The sequence below is a fragment of the Protopterus annectens genome, chromosome 4.part0, assembly GCF_019279795.1.
Source record: "Protopterus annectens isolate FY-2018-M chromosome 4.part0, PAN1.0, whole genome shotgun sequence".
In the NCBI taxonomy this organism is placed as follows: Eukaryota; Metazoa; Chordata; order Ceratodontiformes; family Protopteridae; genus Protopterus; species Protopterus annectens.
The window spans coordinates 1,481,631,636-1,481,655,453 of NC_056733.1; the positions used below are offsets into that span (position 1 = coordinate 1,481,631,636).

The following is a 23,818-nucleotide window of genomic DNA, read 5'->3' on the forward strand; positions in this document are numbered from 1 at the left end:
AAGGCCAAAACTAAGGGGCTACGGCTGACTAAGTTTGTGGATGTCTGCAAACTGAGTGCAATTACTGCATCCCCAAATTATGTCACTATATTTCAGGAGGGTCTTACTCAGACCAACAACTTTCTCTTAGTCACTGTCTCAAACTGAATGCAAAGAAATGCATAATCATTCCCTTTGTTAAAACAATGACCCTTCACACTATCAAATTAAGAATACCCTATGTACTTACAAAGTGGTGAGAGATCTGGGATCACAAGTAGACTACGACCTTAACTTTGACCACCATGTGTCTATTGTAGTAAGAAAGGCTTTCAACCCAGCACACTTGATCAGCAAAGGCATTGCCTCTAGAGCAAAGGAGGTTATAACCCCTCTATACTAGTCACTAATCAAGCCCATAATTTATAATGCACCTTTCAGCATGTACTGTAAAAAAACACCTACAGCAATTGGAGAGTCCTCGGGGGTTTCTAACTAAGAAGATCAAAGGACTCCAGCACATGCCTTACACAAACCGACTAAAGTCCCTATCACTATACTCATTATGTATAGACTTATTAGGTGAGACTTATGCCTGGCTTGCAGAGCAGTATCCGACCTAAACCTAATGAATTTGCTGCACATCCGTAAATCAAATGGGACTAGAGCTACCCATTTCAGGGACCTAAATATGGCCTGTGACTTGAATAGGACTTGATGGAGGGACAGATTTATCTCCCAGAAACTGCCGTGTCTTTGTAATGGGCTGCCAATTCATGTGAAGCAGAGCACTTCTATGACACTGTTCAAAAATTACCTGGACGAGTGGATGGGGCACCGTAAATTCTTACTGGGGATAGCACCCATAACACTCCTGGATATCAGCAGTCATTACAAAATACAATCCTGGTTATTAACTAGAGTATCTGTGGTATTACATTGGGATAAAATGGCTAGGCTTCAAATGACCGCCAGCTAGACAGCCTAGTAAACTCCTATGAGCCTATGAAATAGGGGCAACAGTGACAGTGTGCAGTGATATGGAGGCAACACTTTTTCTAACAACACAACTGATGGTGGCACTGGTGCTGACCCTTTAGGTCCATCAAGGAGGTCTGAGATACCCACCAATCAACAGTGAGAGAAGAGAGACCCTGCACTGAAACAGGATTGGTTGGGGACATACAATTCAAAGTCCTCCCAAGAGAAAAAGAGGGGAGACATCACATCTAAATAATAGAAACAAATGTCAAACTATTGCAAATGAATTTGGTGACTTTAAAATTTATAATTTTAGCCATTTACTTATTACTGTTGGAATATACTAATTTATTTGAAACAGGGTTGACATTTGCACCTAGGAAAAAAGCAGATATTACTAGGTCTATTGTGGATATTAAGCTGTTTACTACAAAGCTCAACTTGGGTGTTCTTTTTTTCAATGCAGAACATACTGACTTTCCAGCAAGAATTTAACATGACTAGTATCTAACAACACCCCTTTACACACGGTCATTTCTCTCTCTGAGAAATTATGAGAGTATGACATTTGTAATGGTTTGAGGAACAAAAAAGATCATTACAATTCAATTTAACAGATGATGAACTGAGGTTGTTGACTAATAATTATATCTGAAAATAGAGAGATACGGTTAATAAAAAACAACAAAGGCGGTGGGCTTGTTATCATAAATACATTAGATTATAATATGCAAATGGAGGCATTGTTACTTACTGATCAGTATGAAGACTCATTTAGGAACCAGTTAAAAATAGCTTACAGTAAAATTGATTGGATTTTTTATGATCTACTGATGCAAGAACAGATAACATCAGCAGAGTACAATCTGGTCAATGTGGAACACCCTGGACTTCCAGGTATTTTCGGGATCCCAAAAATTCATAAAAATCTTATGGATCCACCACTGAGACCGATTCTTGATGTTAAGGGGGCCAAAACCTCAGGCATAGTGAATTTTAATGACATTACATTAAACAGGGTGTTGGAAAAGGAATTATATATTTATAAAAATTCATAGGACTTTCTTAGGAAGGTTAGACAGGAACTGTATGCGGATGAATTGATCTTTTTAACAAGTGATGTTAAAGACCTCTTTTCCATGAACCCACATGACGTGGGAACTGAAAAATATTTGAATTATTTGATAGAAAATAAGTCTACACACATAAAGGTGATGTACTTAGAGTTTATATTGAGCTTATTTTAGAAAACAACTTTATATACTTTGATGGGATGATATATATAAACAAAAGAACATGGTAACTGGGTTCTAGTTGTGTAAAAGTAATTATGGAGTAAAAGGCTGCACCACTGAAGTAGTTGCATAAATTCCTGAGTTTGATTAGTGCACTGGGCACTGGACAGTACAGCTAGAAGGATGGGCATGCCCATCCTGGTGAGAAGGGGTGGGTCATGGATGGTCACTGCAGTGCTCCTAATCACTGCTAGAGAGCAGAGGGGATTTTGCACAGTTGGGGGGAGGGGGCTGTTGCAAGGGTGATGCAGGCATGGACACCCAAGCCAGTAGTAATAGCCCTTGTTGGATGTAAGAAAGAACTCACAGGAGCTGAAAGAGAGGCCAGGCAATCCTTACAGTAACCCAGGTGCCCACATCACCACCACAGGGATGGTTTAGGGCTTTCATGCAAAATACACTGTCATTGCTGGGAGGCTGGCAAGATCACCAAACTCCTTAATATCAGCCTGGATGGAGGCACTTTTGAATATTTCTTACCCCAGGACATCTGGGAAGGAAACCTAGTTCCTATTATATAAATGGACATTGAGGCTGAGAGAGGGTGACTCAACAGTCACCATGTAAAGGAGGGAAAAAGCATGCAGGAAAAAATAAGTGAATACCCAGTAATAAAATCAAGAAGAAAAGCTAGGATGGGAAGAAGTCTTTATGTGAACCTAAAATGAACTCATTTTAAAATGGATAGCAACACATTTTAATTCAACAACAGGGTGGAAGACAGATGGAACAAATCACTACACCAGTTCTGGGTTTTGTTTTACTTCAAAGAAGAACATTTTGTGGTCTGATTTTACCAAAAGGACATTACATTAGGGGGAATTGGTGTAGTAATTTGTTCCATCTGTCCTCCACTCTGTTGTTGAATCAAAATTTGTTCCAATGTATTTTAAAATGAGTTCACTTTAGCCTCACACCAAGACTTCTTCCCATCCTAGATTTTCTTTCTTTTTTTTTTTTTGTGCAGTGCTCTCCCATATTAGTGAGGACCAGATTCAGTATGTTTACGCCCCTGGTTGACATACTGACAAGCTGGTCCAGGGTTTGCATTTACAAAATTTAGGAATCTCTGTGCCTGCATGTTTGGTGTTGCATATGATTCCCAATTAATAGAGGGGTAATTAAAGTCAACCAGGAATATAGAATTTGGTTGCATGGGCAGTGTTTCCAGTAATCTTAATATGTGTTAAGCATCTCCTGGGTCATACAGGGAATCCTTAGATTGCAAAGAAGTGGTATGAGATTTTGCCTATGGTGACTTGAATGTGGATCACCATACTTGACCAGCCCTAAGGTTTATTTATTTTTGATGTAAATTGAGACACCTCCACCATTAGTCCCTTTGTGTGGAAGGCATTATACCCTTGCACTGCCAGGGTGCTCTGCATGGCTTTAAACCATGTCTCAGTGACTGCACAGATGTCACCATTCTCTAGGATGATGAAAGCTTGTACAGTGTGGAGCTGCTTGTTTAGACAGACCCCCTAGGCATTGAGCAGTAACACCTTTCGATTTTCTTGGTTTTGATTTGGTATGTCAGAAGTATTTTCAGTTTGGCACTGCTTAAAAAAAGGCACTATGGCAGAAGACAATGTTTTAGTCTGTTAACCATCTCCTTCCATGCTGTCAAATATTGAACTCCCTTAGAAAGATAACAGAAATTAAGCCACTTATTAAAGTCAGTCATCTTCTGTTCGTACTGGGGCATCATCCTTGGAGAAGGTAGAATTCTGCTCCATGCTAGGCTCATACCAGCCTGGGATGCATATTTCGAGAGCACCATGATGTCTCTCTTCATACAGTCCAGGGAGGTACATCTCAGGTCATTTACACCTATGTGGATTAAGACTGAATCATACTAGTACTTGTGGACCAATGACCTGAGTGCATGCGTAAGAAACTGACAATAACTTTCTCCTTGCTCAATCTGGTGAGAGGGGCAGCGGTGTGTCTTACAATGGAGTCTCCAATGACTAAAATGGGTTATGTGCTGGCTTGCCTTATGAGCTTAAGAAGCAGAGGCTCCATAAGATGTAGCCATATGTGTTGATGTAGTTGTTGCTTTGAAAGAATGCATTCAAGGCTGCTGAGGACATTTGTTACATGTGCTCTAACTTGGAGGTCTTAGAGGTTTAGAAAGATTACATCTGAGTGCCTCAGCATATGTGAATCTATATATCTGCTTTGTACTGTGTGATGGGTGCGGCATGTGTACTACTGACAACCTCATTGACATTAGGAGTGCTTTTATGTGAGAGCTTTGCCTCCAGTGACACTGTTTAAATACATCTCTGAAATACCTTATCAGTTTGTTTTAGAATTAGCTGGTTGTAAGTAAGCATGAAGCAATTTCTACATTGCTTCAGGATGTCCATATCCACCAAACTGGTAACTGAGATAGTGAGAAAGTTCATATCCATGGCAGCAGGTAATTTTTTAATGATTAGATGGTTGCAATATAAACAAAGTAAAGGGAAGAGTATCTGCTTTGCAGCACTGGGAGAAATGCTTGTCACTGCAAACTAGTTGCCCTGTGTGCAACCAGGTACTGATGACATTTTAAGAGTGCTTTTACAAGAAAAATGTCAGCTCAAGGTGCATGCATCTGTACAGGACACTGCCAAATGCTTGAGGTGAAACTAATAATATAGACCCTGATGATTTATGGATGAAGAATTTAGGGAGATATTCTGAAGTTATATTAGGCAGACGTTAATCAAGCAGTACTTACTGAAAAGAAAGAATTAGTTTGGGAAGAATGATAAATTGGCTACTACCTGGCTATTACTAGTGCTGGTCTCACCACAACTTCACAATGCTGGGATATAATCTTTTCTAACCAGAAGTAAAACTCAGTAGCACTAATCTCAAGATGAGAAGCAGGCCACAGGTTCTTTGGTGAGCAACAGTCTTGTCCCAGATGATGCACAGTTCTGTAGGCTTATTGTGGCCTTTTCCTGGTAGAGGCTATAAAAAACAATCAGACCAATCAAGAATGTCCCACACAGACGCACACTTCCTAATCAGAGAGAGTCAGGAATCAATGTCCTTTGCTCTTTCTCTCACCAGGAGCAAAACAGAAGCACAAATTTCAGGCTGGCACCATGAAGCAGTTATCAGCATTTCTGGTTCTCAGCAGACTCTATGAAATAATGTGCCTATCTTGCTTCTCTCACCAAGAGCAAAACACAAGCACTAATCCCAATCCAAGATGACTACTGCGAGGCAAGAATATCGGCTCTCCAGTGATTGGTGGTCTTGGCCCAGAAGTTGCAGAGTTAATATCCTAAGAGTTGCAGTATGTATAAAGTAGTTAGATATGAAGGAGGGGTAACTCAAGCTTTAGCAATCCAAGGAGAGACCCACTCAATTTTAAAAGAGCAAGACAGACTGGATGGGGTGGGCACAGTATTCTGAATCTATGGAATAATGTGGGAAGACCAATAAATTTAAATAGCTGTAGGGGAAATTACCTCACAAAAATGATTCTGTGCTTACTGACAATAGCCAATGAAAAAGGAGAGAAATGAATCATGTGATCATATTAACATAAGGGGCATGCAACTAGAGAGATAATGAGTTCAATTTCTGTGTGACTTAAGAGAGACAGCTGTGGTTTCTTTCCTAGAGAATACAATTAAAATACAATGCAATGAAAATATACAACAGCGTACAAAATAAAAGAAAGCAATAAAGAAATACAAATTCTAAGACAGCAATATAAAGAAAAGCAAACTAACTTTTTCTTCGCAGCAGTCTATGGCAGAGTTTGAGTGAGCTTTTTCAGTAAAGCCTTAAAGTATTTTATTCTATCCCTTAAAATACAAGGTTTAGCTCCTAACTTCACCCTCATTTTACAGGTAATTAACCTTAAGTGGACTGTTCTAATTTCTGTGCGACTCAAAAGAGATACAACTCTGGCTTCTTCCCTGGTTTAAACATTCAACAGAAAACAAAATACAATTAAAATACAGTGTAATGAAATTACACCACAATACAGAAAATAGAAGAAAGCAATACACATTAGAATTCAAAAAGAATAAAGTCAATCTAGCAAGCAAGTGCACCTGAAGCACACAAAAGATAGTGCAAACAGAAAAGTATTTCAGAAAATGTCTGTGTTAACCTACGCTAAGACATTTCTTCTCCAGCCTTACCAGTTCCATAGATATGTGAACAAAAAAATCTGTAACTAAAAATACAGCTATTTGTGCAGACCCAATCCTTGCAATAGGGAATGACTAATGAGAAGTACTATTTCTCAGATTCCGAAATCTTAATAGAGCAGCTGATATTTATTTATATTATTTATTCCAGTTTGCTGACTGGGGAGGTCCACTGGGCTCAAGAGCCCGTTTTCAGTGGAGGCCTGGGGAGAAAAGCTCCACAATTCAAAGTTACATCACATAGTGAATCACAAAGAAACCAGTCATGAAAGTGCTCACAGCATCCCAAGTTCAAAAATCAACAATGCCACTGGAGTAGAAGGGCTTTTCAAACGTGAGCAAAAAGAAAGAAACCACCTTAAGGTATCAACCTATCAAGCTGGTGCTGGCCCACAGCTTTGCCCTCCACAATGTCATAGAGCAGTAAAAGGTTAAATGTATACACCTTGAACTCAGAAAAATTAAAACCAAAGTTAAAAAGAAACTTGAAGGAAATTAGAATTCCCTGAAAAACACAACTAAGAAAGTATACAATACTCTTCTGCGGAGATGAAGAAAATCCACATTGAAGGCTTTCTGACAGCTTCAATCATCTCTGTAACTTTCAACAGTAAACAGGATAGAAACAATGGGGGAGGAGTTAGCATAACAATTTAGGTCTTTACCTCATATACGCACAAAATACTTGGCTTGATTCTGACTTCTAGTTGATGGCTAGGGCTTGAAGAGTGCAGACTGCTAGCCTAGTATTTACCTATGAACACGTCTTTGAAAGTACAGTCTCAACTGATGGGACCTTCCATGAACTGTACAAGGATAAGTAACTGTTATGGATCATAGAACCTGAAGATATACCCCCACTTAGCTATCATGGACAGGTAAAAAAGGTAATTCTTGGATGGAAAAGCAGATGTGGGTCTTTCCTGTCAATGAAAAGTGAATGTATCCACTATCAAATCCCCCTTGCCCTACTGAGGTGAGCACAACTGGTGGATAACAACATCTTCCAATGCAGTGAAGAGATTGGTACACCATTCTCAGAAGATGCTAATCACTCAAGCCTCTCTTATCTTCAGCTGTAGAGGAGGGCTGAAACTACAACTGAACTGAGTCTGCCAGCATGTTCATCTCTCCTGAGATGTCAATAGATAGAAGACAAAGAGATACTCCTGTCTATGTCATACTGCCAAATTTCCATGGCTTTTCTGCATCTGCTCAGGGTGTGCTTCAGTAGTTACTAGGCAAGTAGCCCAACAGATCATTAAGGTGCCTAGTCCAATTTCCATGAGTACTGTCTGCTTAACTGGCTTATTCAGAGTCTCACAGTAAGCAATGCAGACTGAGGGAATCAACTCCTGGATAACATGAAGCAGCTCATTAACAGCTCACAGCCTTAATCCTCCGCACTCTAGCATAGGGCTTAGAAATACATGCTGTACTGTTTTCCATACCACACCATGTCTGGCTGTTTGATTGGAAGAGGAAATGTGCTGGTCTCAATTCTCCTAAACAAAAATGACATGAAGCAGTGTTTCTAAATTTTAGCAGTTTTTTTGTGAAGCCCCTTTTCTTGGGATTCAGTTTTTCCTTGTACCAGTGAAGAGCCCACTTGGGTTCCTAAACTCACTAAAGCATCCATCACCAGGGACTACAACAAGTTTGGCAGCAGAAGGGAAACCATACCTCAAGACTGGTAGGCACCATACATTACCTTACAGCCTGCTGCCAGGGATCTGACACCAAAATAAAGTTCATGAGGTCTTGATAACTCTGACACCAATACCATCATTGTCCACTGACATATCCTCAAATGTCAGTAGGCAAATGGAATTGTGAAGTTTGTGAACATAATAAGGCTAAGATGATGCAGATCTTACTATGTTTCTATCCACCTCTGTGCCCGCTGATGCTAAAACAATGATTTCCTGGGCTCTCTCTGCAGGCAGAACAAATGACACTGGGGAAATATCCAACACCACCCTCTCAAAGGATTTTTTTTATTGGGACAATGGTTATCTTGATTTATGGTTACCTTCAGGGACACCAAGCATGGAAAAGGTTAAACAAGGGCTGCCAAGGAACATAGTAACAAGGTCACCAGGAACCAGTCATCCTCCTCCTGCAAGGTCTCTGCCACCAGAGCAAACTCCTTGAGAAAAAAAAAAGAAACCTCCTGTACAAACCCCAAACACTTGTGGTCCCGAAAAGTATATACATCATGTCTAGTGACGCCATCTCAGTGCCCTGTGACACAGCAGGAGTATATTGTCATGGAAAGTCACCGCCTGGTATGTGACAATTATTAGTTAATGCTGAAATTGGCATGTTTCGGGGCAGGGCAGCTCCTGTCTGTCCACACTGGAACAAGATAAATGAAAAAGAAACCTCTTGTCTATGTTCAAGGAAAGGACGTGCTCTATCACCTCTCTAAAATGCACACACTCACTGCAGACACTGTTTTGTTCATTAGTGGGTCTCTTTCTTTAGTAGGCTCTAATATATGTAATACATGGTCATTTGAAATCATGACCAGAACCCACCCATTCTCCAAGATGAAAACTAGGAGAAATGACCTCCTATTTTGCCCTCTGCATTCAAATGTTTACTGCCACTGAAGCCTACCTTCTGGGGGATCCCAAAGGCAGATTTCAAGGTGGCAAGACAGACTGATTGATTAAGAGAGGAGGAATGCAAGGGTTGTCTCAGACACCATCTTTAGTGGTCACTGCCCTTTCCCCTTCCTGCTGGTCATCAGTCAGATTCTGAGACGTCTGCTCAAAGAGGACCTTATACCAAAAAAGGGCACCCAAATAACCTGCCCAACATCCTTAAAGGATGATGACCTGAGAAATGGCACCCAGCAAAGAAACTTCCATCAGTTCAGTTAAATTACAGTGGACCACATGAAAAAAGAATCCTGTCAAAAGATCAACTGTAGCTTCAGTAAAAATATTTTATTGAAAGCAGTTTCGCAGACAGTGGAAAATTCCTTTTTCTCCACTGCTTTGTGACCACAAAGTAAATATATTTAAATTTGGGGGGGGGGGGAGTATCCCCCACACGTGCAGATGGAGGGAGACTTGCCCAACCCCTATAAAAAATATTTACTCCAAAAGTTCCACAAAAAAAGTACTTTTGGTGAAACATTTTTGTTTTTTGTTTTTTTTTTTTGTTTTCAGGGAGGAAAAAAAAAAGAGTGCAGATCTACTGAAAATATTTCATGAAAACCTTCTGAGGAAGCTGTTTGCAAGAATCATTTCCAGAGAACCCTTAATCTCAGAATCAAGGAGTTCTGCCACCTTTTCCAGAACATGCTCAACAAGTAAGGAATTGAACTAGGACAAATCAGACATTTAGGGAACCTGTGGCCCAAAGCAGCAGTAGAGAAAGTACAGTTGTGTAAAATCTGATGATGATAGTCAATGTCCTTCTCTTCAGTGTTGCAGCATTCTTCACCTAAGGGATCTCCTATCCAGGATAGACCAATGTCTGACCAGAATACCAAAGCCATCAGCTCTTACGGGCATTGTATGTTACATGTATGCTTCCTGTGCAAGAATATAAAGGTGACATACAGATGTAAACACTCAGAATTGAAATAGCTCTAGGAAGAACATAATACCCTAGGGACAAGGAGGAACTTGTGCATCCAGAAAGAAAAATAAAGATGGAAGAAGGCAGAAGGAGCCCTTGGCCATGAGTGAAACAGAATCTAGGGCAAGAGCCAGGACATAATGGGAAGGGAGGGAGCAAATACTGGAATAGTGAAGGTAAAGACAGATATTTTTATGGTAAGATTTTACACAACTGTACTATGTCCTTCCATACTACTGCTGCAGAATTCTTCACCTAAGGGACAGTACAACAGGAAGCTTGGGGGGGGGGGCACGAAGGAAGCCTCCACAAACCCATGCCCATGCAGAATAGCCCTAGCAAAACATGCCCTGGCCCTCAAAATAACATCCAACTTGTAATGCTTAGTGAAAGTATGAACAGAGGACCAAGCAGCAGCCTCAAACACAGAATTAATATCCAGGCCCTTGAAAAAAGCACCAGTAGAGGCAAATGCCATCACTGATGAGGACAGACTTTTGCCATGAAAACAATAACAGAAGGAAATGGCTTAAGAAATCCAGGAAGACATGGTCTGTTTAAAAACAGTTGAACCCAATGTCCTGGAATAAAAAGAAACAAAACGCTGCTCAGATTTGTGAACAGATTTAGTTTTGTCTAAATAATACCTGAGTTGTCTATGCAATTCAATGGCATAGAGAACAGTCTCAGTGACAGATTGTGGACAAGGGAAAAAGGAAGGAAGATGAATAGACTGATTAAGGGATAACTCATTGACCACTTTGGGCATAAAAAAGGATTATGAAGACACACCCTATCTCTATGAAAAACTATAAAGTGCTGTAAAGCACGCTTTGGCAGGCTTTTCTGGCTGTAGAGAACTCAGCACAGCTCCTCGTGGTATCCAGCAGAGTTCCTAGAGCAGCAAAGACCAGAAAAAGCAACTTTCCAGATTTTAAGTATTTTTTCTTGCATTTTTCGACCATTTGTGTCATTCGACGACTGTTTCCGTCTATTTTATAGTGGTATTACCTGTTTTTATAAGCTTTAATTGTTAATTTCACTTCTTAGTTTAAGTTTGCTTAAAAGTTAAACTACAGGCTAATACACTCAAGTGTACTAGCTTTTGATAGCATTTAATTGAAAAGCAAAGCATTTATTGTGTTTTCTGTTCTGTCTGTGAAAAAAATTTGAAAAAAAACAAAAAAATATTCTTGTTTTCCTAACTTTCCTGGCTAGTTTGTTCCAGTGATCAGATTTTGCTGATCCCTGGGCTTTGTCTTGGTTCCTGTGCTTCTCCATTTTTTTTTTGTTTGGTCAGGGGGAAGTTTCTTTACTCACCAGTGGGGGTGGGGAGCACTGAGCTGCCTGTTTGTCCTCAGAGGAGTGGTTTAAGACAGTAACTTGTAATTCAGTGGCCATTTTGGGTCATTTCCTGCCTTTTCCAGCCCCCTGCTATAAAGCACGCTTTAGCGTGGAGTTGCCACAGGAGCACACAAGAGCAGCGGCGGTTAATTAAGGTTAAACTATTCAGGCTGCCTAAAATCCACTCTTCATTTTTTCCCTTAGAACAGCTCTTCTTGAACTCTACTTCTAATCTAACCAGCCTATTCTCTATCTGAAAAGTTCAGCTCTACTTGATTCCTAAGTAGACTATTCCCTATCTGGAAAGCTTAGCACTTGCTCCTAAAGTACTTTTTACTCTGATATAGCACTTTTTATTATACATAGTACCCCACCAGCCTAAAACCCCTTTTTCGATCACCCACATCCCTCAAAGTCTTTTCAAACTCAATTACATATAGTTTTTGTCTTTTCCTTCTAACATGTCGAGGGGTCAGTTGCTAGCGTCCTCTCCTGCTCAGCTGGTGAATCTGGGAATATTGAGGCAATGATACAATTGCCTCATGTACACAGACAACCCTCTCCTTCTCCCACAAAACACAAATACATGCGAGAGATGCAACTATATAGCCAAACTGGGGGCTGAGCTCTCTCAACATGGGACTGGCAAGACCAGACAGGAGGAGAAAGTAACCACACACACCACAAACCCAGTCTCACATAGTACTATCACAACTTCAAATCATACACATAAACACACAAAGACATACTCGGAGGCTCTGGCCAAAAATCTACCAAAACAGCAGAGGCCACCAAAGCAGACACCCAAACAACTGCCACCTCAGGACACAACACATAGACCACAAAGTCAGTGTGCCAAACAGTCACAGCCCTTAAGGCCAAACACAATGCCAGACACACTCATCATAGGTGACTCCATAGTCAGGCACACTGACATCCCACTCACCAGACTGAGTAAGGAGAAGGTCACAGTAAGCTGCCTGTCGGGCACTAGAATCCGCCACATAACGCAAGCACTCGGGTCACTCAACAGCAAGTACAAGTATGACTCAGTCATTGTCCATGCTGGTGTGAATGACCTGAGACGTACCTCCCTGGACTACATGAAAAGAGACATAGAGGATCTCTCTGATTATGTAGCCCAGACAGGTATGACCCTGACCTTGAGCAGTATCCTACCTTCACCAAGAATGATGCCACAATACAGAGACAAGATGATCAGCTTTAATAATTGGTTTAATCTCTGGTGTAATTCAAAGGGGATCCAATGTCTGTCTGCCTGGGATGACATGCTGGACAAGCCATGTTGCTTCGCAAGGGACGGCTTGCACCTGTCACCCCTAGGCTTCTGGATATTGGCAAAGGCTCTTGCCACCCCCATAGTGCCTTTTTTAGGCAAGGCTCAAATTCTAAACCTACCACCCTAGAACACAAAAAAGAAAAAAAACTAAGGGTAATGCTGCTCAATGCCAGAAGTCTCAACCTCAAGATGCACGTACTTGAAGCCCTTCTCAGTATGGAGAACATCGATGTCTGTGCTGTGACTGAAACCTGGTTCAAGGCTCCTGAGAGCACCCCGGCACTATCAGGTTTTACCTCATATCATGCGTTCTGGCCCCAAAATCCGGACCACACCAAGAAAGGAGAGGGGTATCCATATTCATCAAGGATACCCACACCTCCAGGTTGGTGGCAACACACGAGGCATCAGAGACCATCCAGGTGCAATTAACCGTAGGCAAGACTGCTCTGCAATTTGTAGCATGTTACAGGCCACCCTCTCAAACTCAGGAACCTCACACAGCTTTCCTGAAAACACTGGAGGGGATAAATGTATCTCCAAACACCATCATATTAGGTGATTTCAACTATCCGAATATAGACTGGGATCATTACTCAAGCCCCAACACTCTAGCCCAAAGGTTCCTAGAGTTCATAAACTCTAATGCCATGGAACAACTAGTCACCATCACCATAAGAGGAGAAAACATACTAGATCTCATCATCACGAACATGGGGACACAATGTTCAACACCGGAAGTATACCCCTCATTGGTGAGATCAGATCATAAACTAATCTCACTGGAAGTCCACATCCCGCCCCCACCCCAGATAAAAAAGACCACAGTGAAGAACTTCTCAAAAGCCGACTTCACACTTCTTAAGACTGGTATGGTTTCTTTCAAGGCCCCCGAGCCAGCGGAAACCATTACTCAAGCCACTGAATCACTTACAAATGCCTTCTACAAGCACCTCCAGGACTGCATGGATCAGGCAATCCCAAACAAAACAAAGACTCTTTGCACCAAAGGCAAGTGCCCAGTCTGGTGGACCCCAGCCATAAACAAGCTCTACAATAAAAGGAGAAAGCTACTACAAGATAGAGCAAAATCCTTAAAAGGGAAGACACCCTTGATTATTATAAGTAAAGAACTACGATCACTCATAAAATCATCCAAGGCAAGTTTTGAGAGAAAAGTCGCTAAGGACTCAAAAGACAATCATAAGGCCTTTTTTAGCTATGTTAGAAACCTGGGAGGAAACTCCCAGATACGCTCAGAAGTAGTTCAAAATGATGTAAAAATCACTGAACCAACAGACATTGCCAACATACTGGCTGACAGGTTCAGTGCAAATTCCCCCCCCTCCCCCCCAAAAGGAGAGATATCTATACCAGCGGATTTTAGCCCCCCAAACATCTCAAATGCTCAGGTGAAAACTGCTCTCTCCAAGGCGAAAAACACAGCATCTATGGGACCAGATGGTGTCCCCGGTTGTGTGCTCCACGAACTCAATGAAGAATTAAACCCGCAGTTAGGGCAGCTGTTCAATCTTAGCCTCACCTCAGGATACGTACCCCAAGGAGTGGCGTACGGCAATTGTGGTCCCACTTCACAAAGGCAGTGCCTCCACTGACCCTGGAAATTACCGCCCCATCAGCTTAACAAGCCTGGTCTGCAAAGCTATGGAGAGGATCATAATGGAACTCATAAATAAAGACATAGGGGACTTACAGACATTGGATCCAACCCAGTTTGGCTTTGTCAAGGGCAGATCATGCCTTTTAAACTTGGTTGACTTTTTCGAAACAGTCACCAAGGCCATTGATGAGGGCAAGGCAGTCCTACCTTGACCTTGCAAAAGCTTTTGACACAATACCCCACTCAGGAATCATTGAAAAACTCACCAGCTTAAATGTAAACAAATACGTCACAAGATGGGTTGCAAACTGGCTAAGTAACAGAACCCACAGGGTCAGAATTGCTGGCGCCATGTCAGACTCCAAGCCGGTCACAAGTGGTGTCCCACAGGGCTCAGTTCTGGGCCCCCTCTTGTTCGGCATCTACTTCTCAGAAGTACAGGCAAATACAGGAGGATTATGGCTGACAAAGTTTGCAGATGACTGCAAGCTGGGCGCCATAGTTGAAAAACACATCAGACACAGATATCCTTCAGAAGGGTCTCATAGAAACGAATAACTGGTGCCAGAGCCATGCCCTAAAGTTAAACGCCAAAACATGCATAGTCATACCCTTCGGGAAAAACAAGGTTACCCCTAGCTACCATATAGGTGGCAATCCACTAAGCACAGAAGAGGTTATCAGGGATCTGGGGACCCAGGTTGACAGTAACCTTTCGTTTGACACTCATGTTGCCAAAGTAGTTAGGAAGACCTTCTACATTGCCCACCTGATCATGAAGGGATTCACATCTAGATCAAGGGAGGTCATTGTTCCCCTGTACTCATCACTCATCAGACCAATGATAGAGTACAATGCCCCATTCGGAATGTATCTTACCCGACACCTGTAGCAATTGGAAAGGCCCCAAAAGTTCCTCACCAAAAGGATAAAGGGTCTCAAAAATATGTCTTATGCTGCCCAACTGAAGGAACTCCAGCTCTATTCAGTCGCATACCGTCTGCTCAGAGGTGACCTGTGCCTGACATACAAGGCCATGTCCAACCCGGAATTAATGAACATGCTCCACCCTCAAAAAATCCAAATCCATCAGAACTACAAGAGCAAGAGACTTAAACCTTAACACGGTTATAAATAGGACGTGCTGGAGGGACAGATTCATCACCCAGAGACTCCCTATGCTGTGGAACAAAATCCCGGTACATGTGAGGCAGAGCACCTCATTGGCTTTGTTCAAGAGAAATCTTGACCAATGGATGGGAGATCGCAGGTTTACCCCAGGGATCACCTCAGTGTCACTGCTGGACAGAGGCACGGCAAAATAATGGGCATAGTATCCTTCAAACTTAAGGGGTGGTGAAAGCCACAAAACTTTGGGCTAGGCTTATAAATGCCCTAGGGCAGATAGCCTAGTATAAACCTATGAACCTATAAAAGGAGGAATGGCCATGACAGCCTGAAGTTCAAACACTCTCATGGCTGAAGTAAGAGCCAAAAACAGAAAAGTACAATGTTGCAAAGAAGCTGAAGAAGCAGGCTCAAAAGAAGCCTAGGAAAATTTCAAAAGTATAAAACTGATGTCCCAGGAAGGTGAAGCAGGTTTTCTGGGTGGCCTGATATGAAGGACGCCTTTAGGAAATTGCTTTACTGCAAACCGAGAGGTCAGAGGAGGATTCAAGGGCAGACCAGCAGACGTTGCTGACAGGTGAGCTTTCACTGAAGAATATTCCAATCCAGCATGTAGCAGACCACACAAATTAGTGAGAATCAGAGGTACCTCCACAGATAGGAGATCCTGATGGTGAAAGAGGCACCAGACAGAAAATATTTTCCATTTGGACATGTATGATTTTCTGGTAGTGGGCTTTCTGGCCGCCTGCAGAACCTGGAGCACTTCTTCAGAAAACAGGTGCTTAAAAGGAATTAAAACCTGATCACCCACAGTGTCATTAGAAGAGTGGACAGGTGAGGATGGATGAAAGAACCTTTGTCTTCGGTGAGAAGACCCACTAGGTGAGGTAACTTGTGACAGCCCCTGGGCAATTAAGAAAGAAGTGGGGAACCAGTGCTGTCTGGGCCAAAAGGGAGTGACCAGCAAGATTTTGAAAGAGTTCTGTCCAATCTTGTGCAGAACTTGTGGCAACAGGGGAAGTGGGGGAATGTACAGAAACATCTTCTTCCACAGAAAAGAAAGGGTGTCAACTTTCCAAGCCAGAGGACTTGGGACTCTGGAACAGAATATGGAAGTTGCCTTTTCAGAGGGAAAGTAAAAAGATCTAGCTCAGAAATATCCCACTGATGGGCACTGTCCAGGAACACATGTTTGTGAAGCATCCATTCATGAGCTTGGGTCCTGGACCTGCTCAAAGAGTGTGCCACAAGATTGCGCTCTGAGGGAATGTAAACTGCCTGATGAGTCGCTTGATACTGGATGGCTAGATCCCAGACTTGATGAGCTAGTCTGCAAAGAAGATAAGACCTCACACTCCCTTGTTTGTTGACATACCACATCACTGTGGTATTGTCTGTGAAAATCTTGAGGGGCCCAGAATGAAAGAGAGAATGAAAAGCTTGAAGAGCCAGGAACAGTGCCCTCACCGCTTTTAAGTTGATATGGTCTGGCCTCTGATAAGGAGGCCAGAGACCCTGGACCTTTAGGTGACCGCAAGAGACACCTCACCCCGTAAATGAGGCATACGTGAAAAACTCCTGTTTGGGAACTGAAGCTTGAAAAGGATGTCCTGGATTGAGAGAAAGTTGATGAATCCACCAATGAAGCTTGAGTTTGAGATAAGGAAGAAAAGAAACAGGGAATTGCAGGGGGTGGCAATGTTGAAGCCACACAGATATCAAGTACCACTGAAGCTTCCTTGTATGGAGACAGGTGACAGGGAGCAAGGAAATGGTGGAAGCCATAAATCCCAGGACCTTCAGAAATTCCTTGGCTGTGACAGACAACAGAGGAAGAACAGACTGGAAAAAGGCCATCTGAGACAGAGCCTTGGGGGCAGGAAGAGAAGCCAGCATGGGAACTGTCTGAAGCCTAGATCCAAGGAAGACATGATCCTGGAAGGTGTCAAAAATGATTTCTAAAAGTTTATGATGAACCCCAAACTGTGTAAAAGACAAGTGGTAAACTGGAGATCCTGTAACAGACTGCTGGGAGAAGAAGCTTGAATAAGCAGATTGTCTAGATAGGGAAAAATCTATATACCTCAAATCTTGCAAAAAGCATTGACAGAAGAGAGGCATTTGCTGAATACCATTGGGGCAGTACAGAGTCCAAAGGGCAAAACAGAGAACTGAAAATGCAAGGGAGAAACATAGAAATGTAAAAATTTCCTGAAATGAGGATGAATATGGATGTGAAGGCATGTATCCTTGAGCTAGAGACACCAAAAAGGCCCGAGGAGGCAGAAGAGGAAACAAAGTCTGAAGGGATGACATTCAAAAACAAAAGCTCTTGATGAAAGTATTGAGCAGGGAGAGATCCAGAACTCTCCATGTATCCTCCGTTCAGGGAACCAAAAACATTCTGGAGTAAAACCCCTTCCCAATCTGGGTGGGAGGAATGAGCTGAATGGTGCCCTGATCGAAAAGAGATTGTTGAACCTCCAGAAAATGAGGAAGCTGTTCTCGAGGAGGTTTAGGAATTTCTAAAAAGGGAGGAAGGGACTTCCAAACCATGAAATATCCCTGATGGACAATGGACAAAACCCAAGAGACTGAGGTGATCTGTAGCCAATTTGGAACAGACAGGGAAGGAAGAAGCAAACCATCCAGTAGAACCAGGTTTGTCCTGAAAAGGTTTCTGGAAGGCAGAAGTCTGAGTAGATTTAGCAAAAGGAACATAACTACAACCCTTCTTAACCTCAGGAGGATGGTGAGATTGCCTATGAACAAAAAAAAGACTTGGAAGGGTAATTCCTCTGAAAATTTAGGAATATGAGAGACAAAACTATGTTTCAGCTCCTGCAAGGCCTTGCCTTTATCCTGAAGGGACTTGAATAGGTCAACAGCAGTGCCAAAAATACTTTTGGTGTCCAAAGGAGCATCCAAAAGTTTGGCCTTAATGTCATCAGGCAAAGCCTGAAGAAATCAGGATTATACTATGACCTCCCCAAAACGTGCACGCTGATTGGTCAGCGTGCACATTGTAAATCGAGTTATACTAATGGAAAAAGGTCCGGTCGCCCGGACTTTTTTCCATTAGTATAACTCTACTTTTAAAACACTGTCTCGCTATGTTAAATGGGTTTAACATAGCGAGACAGCTTTAAAATAAGCAACGGAGATCTCCGTTGCTTATTTTAAAGCTGTCTCGCTATGCTAAACCCATTTAAAATAGCGAGACAGGTTTTAAAAGCAACGGAGAAAGCAAGATCTCCATTGCTTTTTTATTGTTCGCTATGTTAAATGGGTTTAACATAGCGAGACAGTTTTAAAATAAAACGGACATCTCCATTGCTTATTTTAAAACTGTCTCGCTATGTTAAACCCATTTAACATAGCAAAACAGTAAAAAAACAATGGAGATCTTGCTTTGCTTTTGCTCAACTCTGATGTACTGCGCAGGCGCGCAGTACATCAGAACTGCCGCGGATGCCAGACATCTGCGGAAGGGCAGTAAACAGGCATTATACTATGCCATTATTTAAGAAAAGTAATAGTTTCTTTTCTTAAATAATGTCATGGTATAATAGCAATAACCCACTTCTGGGTGTGGGTAATGCTGTATTTACCCACGGTTGGCTTTGTTTGGTCCCTTGGGCTTCGCCCTTGCGACCAAACCACGCCAACCGTGGGTAAATCCAGCATTACCCACACCCAGGCGTGGGTTATTGCTATAATAGTGCCTCATAACTGAACCAAAGGCAGCAGCCCGGGAAGAGGCATCAGCAGCATCACAGCTGCATTTCATTGAATGACGAGCAACTTCCAAAGTAGAACCCAGCAGGGAAAGGGCCGAAGCCTTCCCTTCAAAGTCAGGAAGGCCAGAAACTACCTTAGAAACCTGAGAAAGGACAGCCAAAATATACCTGGTTATAAGAGTCTAGTTATTGCTGGCCCTAAAGGACAAGGTGGTAGCAGTGTAAACTTTCTTGCCCAAACTTTCTGTGGCCCTACTATCCTTATCAGAAGGCAGCAGCTTGGTGGAGGGCAACAACTTGGATGGCTTGTCAAAAGAGACTGACACTACACAGAAGGGTCAGCAGAATGGTATTTATAGAATTTTTCTAGCTTTTTGATACAGGAGGCTGAGAGCCAGGGCTACAGAAGCTGCAGAGAAGGTATCTAAAAGGGCAGCCAGAATAGAAGGAAAAGTACATGGTTTGAGGAATCCATCTGTTGGAGCTCATAATACATTTTTTGAATATCAGTGACCTGGGAACAATCTTACTTGAAAAAGTCCATAATGTGGACAATGGTATTCTCAAAGGAGAGCTCTTGCAAATGGAAGTCTGGACTTAAGGAATCCTTTTCCTCTAAGCTGTAGTCCAATGGGGAAGGGATTTGGGAAGAATAAGCCATGGATTCTTCCCCTTAGCCCAGATTCCCATCTGCGGAATCCAGTTCCACAGACCTCTGGAATGGAGTGGAAGACCGCGAGAAGCAGGGACAGAGATCCCCTGAGGTGGCTTTAAGGCCATCAAAGTATTCAATAAATCCAGAGTGAAATCCTGTCATTCACATTAGGGATCCTTCACAACAGGGGAAATATGCTTTGTCTTTTGTTTCTTTTTCTGCAGGATATCCACTCGAAACACTCTAGAGGGTTAGAACCTTGACATGACTAGTAGTTGTAGGAATCTCTTCCCTCAGTAGAATCTGAGGAATCCCCCTTGGTCCTTCAGATATTATCAGCTGAAGTTCCTCCTCAGCGTCAGGTACAGACAATGAAAAAGCCTCAGAGGACATGCAAAAACCCGGATCCACGATGGGCATTAATGGGGTCATGTCAGAGGAATCTGACGCAAGATGTTTACAGTTTTGAGGCCTTTCACTAGCCTCTAGAGACACATCTGGGAGAGGCTGGACAGTAGATGAATCGAGCCTGACTTTTTTGGCCTTTTTCTTGGCAGATGGCTGGCCCTCAAGACAGGTGGATTCTGCCACAGCACTCTCAGCCAACAACTTAAGACATTGGTTCTCCAGGTATATGGACAAAGAGTACAGGTGACAACACAGGGTCTTCTGAACCCATTCCAGGGACATAAATATGGCCTGTGACTTACTTAAGACATGCTGGAGGGACAGATTTATCTCACAGCGACTGCTGCATCTTTGGAACAGGCTAGCAATTCATGTCAAACAGAGCACCTCTATGACACTGTTCAAGAGGAACCTGGATGAGTGGATGAGGCACTGTAAATTCTTACCAGGGATAGAGCCCACAACCCTCCTGGACATGGGCAGTCATCATTAAATTCAATTTTGGGTACTGACTAGCATTTCTATGGTATTACATTGGGATGATACAGATAGGCTTAAAATGACCTCTGGGTCAACAGCCTAGTAACCTCCTATGATCCTATGCCAGGTAGACAGAACACAGAGTATGAGTGTGAAAAGCACCCAAAAAAAAAAAACCACTGGTTGTAATATTCTTTATGGGGAATCTGCTTTCCATGCCGACATATTCCCTTTCAGGATGACATGAACACAATAACAAACAATAAGAAAAGGAAGAGAAGAAACCCCTATGAGGCACTTATCTGAAAAAAAAAAAAGACGCTTGGTGACCAGCACAGCAAAAGGGCATTCAGACCAACCTTTGACAGTGGTGTTTGGACTTGCAGCAAAGAATTTCTGAGTGTTTGCATCCATATGTCACCTTTATGCCCTATGTCTTGTGTGGGAAGCAGTCTTGTGACATATGACACCTATAATAGTTGAAGGCTTTGGTATACTGGTTGGCTGTTGGGCTATCCTTGGCAGGAGATCCCTTAAGTGAAGAATACTGGAACAGTGATATGAAAGGACAACACTATTGTCCTGCCCGCCCAAAGCACTGGAATTCTATCTGGAGACAAAATGAAAGTGCTGCAGTCTCTGGGGCACATTCTGTTCTGAAGCTGCCAAATACAAATCTGCCCCGGGGTGTTTTAATCAGGCTATTATTCGACTTCAGTGGATGTTTACAAAAGACATCATCTTTCTTAGTAGCAGAACACAAATGCTTCCATACTGTATAAATGGCATCCTTCAGGTCAGGTTCCACTTGTGGGAAGACCAGATATTCCTCAGCTTTGCCAAGTAGTGATTCGGCCTCTCTTATGACAAAAAAAAAAAAAAAAAAGTTACAGGCCAGTACATATCGAACCTCATGACATGAAGTATCTCTCAAAATGGGGGTGGTCAACTGGAGGTGAGATATTTTTTGTTTGTTGGTTTCTAAAACAAGTATTTCAGTATGCTTACAATCATATTCCCAGGGAAGTCTAAGGGTGAGAAAGCCTGTCTGCCACCTCCAGCTACAGCAGTATCAGGGTACAAAGGATTAATACAGATAAAATCACTTTAGTTAGCAGATCTAGGAAACTTTCTTTCTTTCTTGGATGACCTCCCTATATGGGGAATAAAGTTTCAAATAGTTTATTCAGTTAAATAGGCTGATTAGAACAATAACACTCATCCATCTACCTACTTTAACTGAATAAACTACATTTTGGCAAGAATAAACTAATCCTATTATTCCCTTTTCTGACAGGAAGGAACACATGTATTAGAATGTTATGTGACAATCACATCCAAAACATCCAAATAAGCAGTACAGTTATGGCTACACACCCATGCTCACCTGGGCCCATCAACCTTTGAATGCTGCTTATAAAACCTGCTGTCTGTTTAGAGCAACTCTCAAGGCAGGAATCCATCACAAACAGTACAAGTGGTTTTAATGCCTTAAAATGCATTTCTAAGAAGAATGTCAAAATACACCTATATTCTGGGTATCCAACCTCCCAAATTAACTTGTTAGCTTGCACAATGACCCCCTTTTTATAAAGATGAGTAGGTACCTGAGTAAGTATTAACCTCCTACCTGTCTGCTGAAAAGACGTTGAAGTAGTCCCTTTTTAGGCTGTGGTGAAGGCTGACCCCTCCAGTCCAAGTCTGGTGGCAATGTTCCATCTGTATTAAATACATTCAATTCTTTGAAGCACTCTGTCTCTATCATCTATGCAGCAGGGCAGGTACATAGTGGGATTGAAAAAGAAAGCATGTTAAAGGTATGGATCCAAGTACATTTCACACACTGCATATTGACAATGAAACCTAGCAAAAAGGAGAGCATGCTTTACTTAAACCCACTTCTTATGCACAGATATGACAACAAGCTGTTTCACTGCTTTTTGATCAGCTGTTGTTAGAGTAGCACCTTGTTTTGGCATTTTTGCTAGAAAACTGAACTTGAAATATATTTATCCACCATATGCTTTGCAAAACAGGAGTGAATGTCACAATAAAATCTTGTTTTACTAATCACCCTCTACTCCAAATGAAGAAGCATGCACCAAAATGTAAATCTCAGAGACACACACACATACATATGTTTATATGTACATTACAGAAAGGTATTTGCTCCTTAAACAAGGGAACATTAAACTATGAACTTTTTACAGCTACTTTAATCTAATTTGAGCCCTTATTAAGTATAAGCACTGCTCCTCCTGAAACTCATATGCCATACATTTACTATGTATTTCACGTGACAGTTCACAGTATCTAAAACAATTCTGCTGTAGCATTAGAGTCTGACTTACCTATTATATAAAATATCTCCTCAAAAAAAAATGTGTGTGTGTGTGCGCGCGCGTGTACACAAACACACACACATTCGGAACTATCTCTCTCTAACTTCTATTCATATCTATAACTGTTCACATAATGACTATTTAGCATTTACAGCATATATGTTTGCACAGTGTTCAGCAGATATATACTAGAAAGCAACCTCACCCACCAACTCGGAAGCACTAAAGGTAACTCTGTACATGCCAATATGCTTTTCAGGTATGCACATCACCCCCCACCAAAAGAGAGGTAATGGGCCATGCCCATGTATTCCTCACCTTACCTAACTCCTCCAGTTCTGGGGCCACTAAACAAACTTCAGCCACCTGGGCCACAGTCAGGGCTTTATCCTGCTGCTGCATGGAATCAGGCAAAAATTATTACATTTCTTCACCTAGTATAAACTCCACAGTGTGAATTTTGTATTACACCTGTCCATTGCATTGTGACTGCTGTAACCATTCAGGCTTCTAGCACTTGCCTGAAATCTGTTCTACACTGATCTCTGTAACAGTCACCATTTCTGTGATAACTGTTTTCTCATACTAAATATTTTCGTTGATTTTATTTACAGATACACAGAAAATAAATTACTTATCTTAAAAGCCAACAAAATGTACTTAAGTGAACCAAGTTTAAACATGTGCATCATCTTATACTCCTCAAAGTTATTTTTTTCCCAAGAGAAAGTGGTACTACATATAAAGGGTTGGGAGGGTGGCCTAATGGTTAAGGTCTTTGC

The 23,818-nt window shown here is 42.0% G+C and overlaps 1 protein-coding gene across 2 annotated transcripts in view; it reads right to left on the bottom strand.

Moving 5' to 3' along the window:
* GRK6 (G protein-coupled receptor kinase 6) overlaps positions 1-23,818 on the bottom strand; it is a 1,979,509-nt gene that overhangs the window by 61,708 nt on the left and 1,893,983 nt on the right. For both annotated transcript variants that reach the window (XM_044069323.1, XM_044069324.1), the window contains exon 15: positions 22,325-22,459. In XM_044069323.1, the coding sequence (XP_043925258.1) occupies positions 22,325-22,459 (135 nt within the window). The remainder of the gene's footprint in view (positions 1-22,324; positions 22,460-23,818) is intronic.